Consider the following 9,482-nt stretch of genomic DNA (forward strand, 5'->3'; position numbering starts at 1 on the left):
TATATATATATTTGGTTTTTTAATAGTGAAAACTAGCTATAATATTTGTTTTTTGAATTATGCTTGGTGAGATATGAAGGTGTAGTGGGGTCCCATTTAAGAAACTGTCTTGTATCAGATTTAAATCACACGGATGAAGAAAATAACGGTTATGATAGCAAGAAAAAAGAAATGCTGCAAAACTGGATGGATTTTTGAAGGTTCCATCAACATTATATATAGGGTAATAGTGTTGACTTATGTTAATATGACATAACTTTTTTCCTTTGGTAAATGCAGTATATGTAGTGTGTGCATGTGCATGAAGTATATAGCTCATTTAATAATTCTGTACCATTACAGCAACTAATCTGTTATACATAAAGTCCTATTTAATTGTATTTCTACTTTGAACTTATAGCAATGTTTATATTTTCAAAATGAATATGTGATGATGACCAGAAGTGAGAAATGAGGCTTTTACTTGTAAGCACCTTAATAGATAAGCTAATTATATGGATATTTCCGGGATTACGTCCTTAGCAGGAGCTCCTTTACCACTGAAGTCCAAATATTTGGTTGGTTAGCCATTATATTAGTTGCTACTTATTATTATGTATTGTTATGAACACTGTACTAATTTGTTACCTAAATTTATTGAGTCAAATACTTAACATGGTTATTCTAGCATCGACAATAATTAAACGTAAATAATATCTAATATAATAAAATGGTGATAACATCTAAAATATAACATGAATTATATATTTTAAGCTAACAATGTTGGACACTACAAATGTAAGTTGTTGTCAACGTTGTAGTCGTATAACCAATCCTAACATCCAACACGTTGATTTTGGAGAATAAAATTTCTTCTAATCCAATGTGATTTCAAGCATCAACAACTTTTGCTTCATTTTTACTTTTGGAAAAAATTAAGGGAAAAATTATTATTTTTAACAAAAGTAAGTATTTTTTAATAACAATAATTATTTGTAACTATTTTGACCCAATGATTTTAAACCAATGAAATAAATTGAGAACATAGGTTAGTGTGAAGCCGTCATATAAAAGAACATGAGACTTCTAATGATCATCCATTTCTCTTAAAATCTCTCTCTTTCTTGTCTTTGTATTTGATTATGTAATAACGTCAATCATTCCTCCTCAACCCACATTATTATCGTTTCTCATGTATCAAATTTCTATGTGGTTGAGAATGCATGACTGACGTCTATGCATGATTCATTTTTATTGCATGGTATAAAGATATTTATATCTGTAAAAAATAATAATAAAAATGTTTCAATAATAGAAAACTAGAATATTAAAACAAACAAAATATATGTATATACTTATCGAATTTTCAGTTAACAAAATCAACAAATCAAATAAGAAGAAGTTCATTATTACTCCTCTCGTCCTTATTATAAGAAGAAGTTCATTTTTTAGATTCATAGAATAATTAATATATTTAATTTATATATGGACTAGATACATTAATCATTGAATGAATCTAAAAAGTGAACTTTTTCTTATAATAAGGATCAGAGAGAGTAACACACATCCAACAGTTATTTAGTAAATCTTGATCACCAAAACTCTTTAGTATAATAAAAAATTTGTGTAGGGTGCACTTTCTCGGAATTCAAATAACTTAAAAATCAAGGTGAAAAATTTAATTTTATATATTAATTTATAAAAAAATTAAAGTGAGTATTTTTTTTTATTTTTTATTTTTTAGGAATAAAGGTATAAGTGTACCGGTGTAAGATAAAATTTTCAAAAAGTACCCATTTGTTGTCGGTATTCATAATGTTGAAGCATTTGGGCCTTATCTTATTTCACTTTGCCCAAGTCTTAGTCATGGGCCTTTTCTTGAGTTATCCTCTTCATGGACCATATAAGTGTCCAATTTTTTCACATTTTAATTTTCTTATCATTGTTTATTATATTCTTTATTTATTCATTTCTTAGAACATGTCCTTCTATGAGAAATTATTCACGAGAAGATTATGAAATAAAGTTGAAGGAAGACATACTACAAAATAGTAGGAAGAGCTTTAGATTCAAAAGGATCATGTATGTTTGAAATCTACAAACTTCAAGTAGTGATCCTAATCAGTAACATTACTCTATAATTCAATAAAATGTTTCTTTGCAATGAAATTATGTGATAAACTTCGAATCATATACCCATGTATATTGTTGTTTTTAATTAAAAAAATATTAAACATATTAAAATATAAACTTAACTCATCAAAAATTCATCTTTGGAAACTTTTAAAATCTAACTTTCAATTACAAACACATAATAAATAAATTTACATGATACAATTGTATTAAATTTAATTTCATATATATTTAGATGTGCGTCAAATTTTATGTGGAATGATTTATCTATTATTGGCATTAAATATTGTTGGAATGATCGTGTATGCATGATTTTAAATAGTCTTTAATTTAAACATGATGAAAAATTATTTTAGTTCATAATATTTTAGTTTATGCAGTATCATATTTTCAAATAATTTTTATACAAATTATTCCGTGTCGGACAAAGGCTCAATAAAAGAAAATTCGCGCCTATTTTAGATTTTGAACACCCTAATCAACTCTCAGATTATATAAGGGATCGCACAAAAAAAGTACGATTAAAAGTTCACTCTTACTCTCACTTTATTTATTATTCTCTTACTGACTTAGACATTGCAACGGTTACTTTGCAGGTCAACATCATTCCACCACACCGAAAGTTCAACTCCACCGCATTAAAGCACTTCCCCATCATTTCATTAATTATTTCTAGTTTGGAACGGAACAATGGCGTCACCTGTGAGAATCGACTCCTGATTCTTGTGAATTTCCACAATTTGATTCAAGTCACGAGTGATGTAGTAGTCATGCTAAGATGAAGAACTAAATTATTGATCGGGTTCCCAAACCACATGAGATCCTTCCAACTTTGGATCATATCCGACCTTCATTGTCGATTCGATTGACCAAAACCTTCTTGGAGAGAGAGAGAGAGAGAGTCTTCATCATAGAGCAGTATTCAAATCAAGAGGCGACAAAAAGGATAGGTCGATGATAAGGTTACAAGACCACGAGAAGGTTGACGCAACACTTCAACTAGTCCTAACGACTACCATAACTAGTCGTTTATTATTAAGGATCCTCATCGATGATAGAAGCTTGTGCGGCCTAATGTATTTCAAAATCTTTACGAAGTTAGGACTATGCATGCGAGATCTAAATCCATGTGAACACTGAAGCTTCTTGGCGCCTAATGACTCCTCGACTTTACCATGTAGAGTTGTAAGAGCGGGAGAACATTGAACTACAGACGAATTCCCAGTTCATGGCGTCACAAGTCAAAAAGAACGTTCAGGCAAAATATCCATTGTTACAATAATATGTCCCTTGACTATAGAAAAGCTGGAAAAGTTTAATTATTTCAAAATAGTGCACGTCCCAAGGGAACAGAGCATATGAGAATACACACTATCTAAACTTGTGATAGAATGGGATGAAGATGTGTACACTCTCATCGAAGTGCATAAAGGGATGGTCAGTATGCATCTCGGTGCAAAGGCATTGGTCAAGAAAGTCCATAGAGATAAATATTGTTGGTCATAGGGTCCAGGAAGCCAAGTATTGTCGGTGGAGGATATGGGGAGGAAACTCTAAAGTATAAAATCACCTTCTCAGGGAAGGACGCTGCTTGAATCTATCCTTATGACAATGATTTTATGGTTATAATTGAAAGGTGTGAGGATTGGGAAATCAAGTGTAGGTTGATCAACCAAGGAAGTTTTGTAGACACCTTATATTAGAATGCCTTCGAAAGGCTCCAGCTAGATCGAGACGATATCAGAGCTTTCAAAGGTTCACTAGTTAATTTTTTTAGAAAAACAAATGTAGGTGAAAGGTTACATCACCTTGAAAACCATGTTTAAACTAGAGGATAGTGCAAAGATTGTGATGTATCTTGTGATAAATGCCTTTTCCTTCTACAATATGATCATAGTGCGACTTACTTTCAATCTATTGGGAGTAGCTCTATCTATTTTCTACTTATTTATGAAGTACTTAAAACTCAAACAACGTGTTGGGGTTATTCGAAGTGATTAGGAGACCACCCGAAGATACTATCAAGATACCTTGAGGATGAAGAGGGCGATTATGGTCTTGGCCCATATTCAACAGCCTAATGCATAAAGGGTGAATGTTTTGGATGTGAGATCAAGAGTACAACTCCGCAGGGAGAAGACGTCGCCTCGTAAAGAGGAGGAGTTTAGTTCACTGTTTCAGCCAAGATGAACACTAAGGTTTTTATAGGTTTAGTGACATGTTTCATTCAGTTATGTTATCAGCTTCATTAATTATGGTGAGGTGCTACCTCTTCCAATTATATAATTTTTTGTGAAGACATAGTTGGCAAATAATAACAGGGGCACTTGTTTCCCCTATGTGAGCAATTTATAGTGAGATACCTCACCTTTTTTATAGATTTTTGTACGCTTTTTTTTATCTTTGCAAAATACATATGGATTTATTGTAGGAATTTCAATAAAGTATCATTTAGGCCCACAAGGCTATTGATTGTTGGAGCTTCAATGAAGATGAAGTATCCTTGCCACCCGCGATACTATTGATTACTGAAACTTAAATGACGTATCCTTTCTGCCCGCGAGGCTATTTATTGTTTGAGTTTCAATGAAGTATCCTTACCACCCACGAAGCTACTGATTGGTGGAATTTCAATGAAGTATCTTTGTCGCCCACAGGGATATTGATTGTTGAAACTTTAGTGAAGTATCCTTGTCACCTATGAGGCTATTGATTGCTTGAATTTTAATGAAGTATCATTTCCTTCCATGAGGCTAATGATTGCGGAAACTTCAATGAAGTATCCTTGTTGCCCACGAGACAATTGAATGTTAGAACTTCAACGAAGTATATTGCCACCCATGAGGGCTATTGAATGCGGGCACTTTGGTGAGGTACCTTTCCCCTCAGTGGCGTTTAAACGCCTTATTACTAAGGGGGAAATTTTCCCGCCCTCGAAGGCTATCATTGTAAGCCCTAAATGAAGAACTCTAACTATACTCTTTTAAGAGGAACCAGTCGGCCTAAATGCTCCCTTTGGTCAAGCATATCAAGAAAATAAATAAAAAGACAAAAAATATAAGTAAATCACCTAGGGGTACAAAACATTTCATTAATAAAGCTTTGGAGGGCGGGGATAAAAAAGGGCAAGAATGATTACAGAGAATCCTCTAGGACATTATTACTTTTCAAAGTTTCTAAGGGCATGATGAAAAAATTCAAAAAAGAATTGTTGAACGTCTACATGAGATCATCTTTTTCTGGTATAATCTCTAGGCGGACGATTTCCTTAGTAGGAATCTGATCCTCCCCACCATGGGCGTCTTCGGCTTCAATAAAAAAACCCCTAAGGAAAAGGATTGACTACCTTGGGAGGCGATTCATCCTCTTCGTCCACGATTTGGTCATCCCTTATCACTTTGAATAAGTCAATATGACTTAATTCCAAGGTAAAGGAGAGCTACTCGTTCTTTGGCCCCCTCAAAGTAGTAGTTGGAAGTGTCCACCTTCTCATCTTTGTCAGCGGAGAAATCGTCCTCCTGTTTCTTCTTGGAAAGGAGGAGGACTTTTAGAGACCCCGTCAAGTTGTTCTTATATAAAGAGAGTGTTTTGGCTTCTTCTTCTGATTTCTTGAGAGATTCCATGAGCCCCCTTTGATTCCTTCATCCTATCTCACTCCATAATAATATTTTTACTAACTCCCGCTCATGTGAACCTTAAGAAACACTCAACTCCTTCCTTAGACCCCTCAACAGGTAGTTCTCCACCATGTTTGACAACTGCTAAGTTTCCAATTGGCTAATAGCTCGGAAATCATTAGAAAAACCTTCATGGAGGGGGATTTGGATGTTGGCATACTTCTATACATCAAACACATCGTTCCACAACGAGTACAAAAAAAACTTAGTTTGATCAACACAAATCGACAACCCCGAATAATGATCGTCCTTATCATCTTCTTCAAATTTGACATTAACCTTTTCCTTTTGACTAAGACCGAAGAAGATCTTCCACCAGACCTAAATGGCATCGTGAGTTTGAATTGCATCATAATTTTCAGGGAAATAGATTATCTCTTACATATCTTTCTCTTGTGCAATTTCCAACGAATTTAATCTAATCTACAAATATTTTATTTTTTTTCCAACCATTTTATGAAAGCATAATGGGGCAGAACCAGGGAGGACCCAAATCTGATTTTAAATTACATCGTAGTATAATTGATATAAAAGTCAAATATTATAATTAATCGACAGTATAAAATATTAATATGATTAACTATATAACTCAATTCAATTGAAAAAAAAAATCGATTCAAGTTTGGTCATCCGTGGGCTCTTAAGTTATTTACTAGTTTAACATTACTACATTATAACTACTCAATATCATTTACGGACAATATATTCCTTGGTTGATACCAAATGTTTCTACTTGTTACTTATTAATCTAAATATTCAAATTTCTTATTTTATCAATTCTAATAAGATACAATTTTAACCTTTCATTTAATCAAACACTAAACTACTAAAATCTCATAGAATCATTAGGAAAAATCTTAAGGCCCCACCATTTTCCTCCCATCTTTATCAATAAAAAAATCCCATCCCACATACATGTCCATACATAGTACACATCATAAGTTTTGTTTTGGTCGGTTATAAATAATATTTTTTTTCTTCCAAATCCATTAATTAAACCCTATTATTATTAATTGTTATCGTTGACGTTGATGTCTCCTCAAATCAACAACCACCACGCTTACATTGTCCGAACTATGCCTCGCCAACGCCAATTTCGTCAACAAAATTGAAGCATCGGAACAAGCCTTATCTGATCCATCTCCCACCACATCACTCCCCGGAGACCCCGGCGGCGACACCGTCTTCTCCGCCTTGAGACACATCTGCACTACCCTACACGCCGTCTCGTTTTGCACCACGTCCCATAACCCATCACTAGCCAGAATCAAACATTCATCCTCGTCACTCCTCTCTGTTACAGTTATCTCAGGTTCCGAAATAACATATGGCTTCAAATAATTGTCCCCTACATAAAAAAAACCTTAAAAATTCAGAACCTTGCTAATGAATTATTATTTTTATACATAAAAAAAATAGAATAGGACAACTAACTTTGAATTAGTTAATTAAAAAGATAATACTAATAAATAAGAAAAATTAGTTATCGTGCGCACTTGCACTCACTCACCAATGGCTCTTGACATGGCCAACACTCCAAGCACTCTTGCACCATCCCAATAGATCACACGTCCTCCAGCTGAGTTGATCCGATCCAACTCATCGGGTCGATCCGGCTACACAAAAACGGATACGGGTCAATTATCTAATTATATAAATATAATTACTGAAATAATTAATTAAAAAATAAAATTAATCTAACCTTGTGATCGGAGGAAAGAGGAATGGCGACGCCGTTACGGCAAAGAACGGCGCGTGAATCTCCACAGTTAGAGACAATGATTTTCTCCGGCGTGACAACCGCGACGACCGCGGTGGAGCCAACGGCGTCGCAGTGAGGAGTTTGAAGCTCACACTTGCATGTAAAGCTTTGAGTAGTTTTGCTAGATTTCAAAACCTCTTCGTCCATCCGAATGAAACTCTTCTCCATCGTTGACTTCCAGTCAACTTTCTCTTTCTCTTTGTTTACCTCATCATCAATGATTTCATGTAACCTTTGTTTACACATAGTTGCAACCTATAGAAACAAAAACAAAACAAAAAAACATAATTAAGAAACATATCCAACATTAGAGAGAAAGAAAAAACAGTTATGAGAAATTCGAGTATTTATTTACATGTGAGCAACCGTGACCGTCGTAGACACCAAAGAAATGAAACGGTTTCTGATTTTGTTCATTCTTTTCTTTACAAAAAGAAGGATGCACCGAAACAGCATCTTCCATGTCTCGTCTCCTTCCACAAACCGATGTTATTCCATACTTAGGACACTCTTCAGCAACGGTAACCTCGTTTTCTAAATCAGAAACATTCACACAATTCGGAACAGCAACAACTTCGTTTTCATTTGATTCCTCACATCTATCAATCGTGTTCTCAAACTCCCGCGGTGGAGGGAGAGAAACAAGTAGATCTAGCTTCTGACGTTTCCGGGAAATATTCTCCGGTGGAATTGCCACGTTAGCTATGTATTTCAACGGAAGAAAATCCAAACTCCGGCGACGGGAAGTTCGGGAGTTTGGTTCAATATTTGTAGTAGGAGTTTCTCCAGCTCCAACAACACCACAACAAATCTCAGCCATAAATTGCTGATTGAAATTGAGTTACAAATAATAACAGAAGCAAAGAAACAAATTCACAATCAATTGAAATGGAGTTTGGGTGAGAAGCTTTTTCTAGAGATAAAAGAAAGGAAGAACCTGGTCAGGTGGGGTCCACAGTTATTCACGGGCAGACTACCCGTCACCGTCACGGGCAACACCCGACACATACAGTTGGTATGACGTTGAACGATTTAAGGGCGAGATAAAATCTGAACCGTTGATTGAATTTTCATCGTTTCATGATTCCACCACGTGTTAGTGTCGTTTGGGAGTTATCTACGTGGTCGAATCATAACATTCCACGGTAGGTTGAAAGTTGTTCTTTTCTGACACGCATGAGCAACACTAACACCTTTTCGTTTCTTTCTCTCTCTTTCTCTTTCTCCCGCATTATTATTTTATTTTTTTCTGTTTTTTTTCTTTCTCTTTGAACGAACCACGTGGCGACATCGTAGAATACGAGATTCTTGTTCGATTCTTTTCGACACGTATGATCCCTAATTAACTGCACAAAGTCCCGATCTGTTCCACTGTTTCTTGGACTATTTAATTTAATTTTTTCAAATTCCTGGTTACCTATAAATTATGTTAGGTATCTAATAAGCATGTTCAAATAAAAATCTAAAGTTGTGATATTTCAGCAACCAATTTTTGACTCTTTAAAATTTTTCGAAAATCAATTTAAATTAATTTTTCCTTTTTGTGATTAAGATCGAGTGTTTAATATTACTTTTGGTCGTAATTAATAAGTAAGTCTTTTCTTATATAGAGAATTTTAACGACCTCATTTGTTTGTGATTCAGATCATGCTTAAAGAATTTATATTAATTGTTTTGTTTTTTTTTAGAAATGATTTTTAATGGTACAAAATTTTGTAAAAAAATTTTTATAAAGAAATTTTTTATAAAAGTTTTAAATGAAAATTTTGTTTGAATAGTTATCTTTAAAATATAATTTTAGGTATTTTATTTATCTATGGGAAAAAATTTACATATCAAAATTTCAAAAACTCACTTAATTTTGGAGCTATTTTAAATAAATTTTTATAAAAACCATTTTTGAAATACAAATTTTTGAAAAATTGTGATTT

General features: G+C 33.9%; 1 protein-coding gene across 1 annotated transcript; it reads right to left on the reverse strand.

Moving 5' to 3' along the window:
- Positions 1-6,542: 6,542 nt before the first annotated feature.
- LOC131620953 (protein phosphatase 2C 37-like) lies at positions 6,543-8,454 on the reverse strand. The gene is made up of 4 exons (XM_058892154.1): positions 7,907-8,454; positions 7,492-7,806; positions 7,300-7,405; positions 6,543-7,137 (listed from the first exon to the last, which is right to left on the reverse strand). The coding sequence occupies exons 1-4, from the start codon at positions 8,369-8,371 to the stop codon at positions 6,806-6,808; spliced, it is 1,218 nt and encodes a 405-aa protein (XP_058748137.1). The 5' UTR covers positions 8,372-8,454; the 3' UTR covers positions 6,543-6,805.
- Positions 8,455-9,482: the final 1,028 nt, after the last annotated feature.

Source organism: Vicia villosa, linkage group LG7, assembly GCF_029867415.1.
Source record: "Vicia villosa cultivar HV-30 ecotype Madison, WI linkage group LG7, Vvil1.0, whole genome shotgun sequence".
In the NCBI taxonomy this organism is placed as follows: Eukaryota; Viridiplantae; Streptophyta; class Magnoliopsida; order Fabales; family Fabaceae; genus Vicia; species Vicia villosa.

Coding starts and splice junctions, on each gene's coding strand:
- LOC131620953 (XM_058892154.1), bottom strand. CDS start 8,371: ATGGCTGAGATTTGTTGTGGTGTTGTTGGAGCTGGAGAAACTCCTACT. Junction 7,807..7,906: donor ACGGTCACGGTTGCTCACAT/GTAAATAAATAC, acceptor TTGTTTCTATAG/GTTGCAACTATGTGTAAACA. Junction 7,138..7,299: donor GGCCATGTCAAGAGCCATTG/GTGAGTGAGTGC, acceptor TTTTTTATGTAG/GGGACAATTATTTGAAGCCA.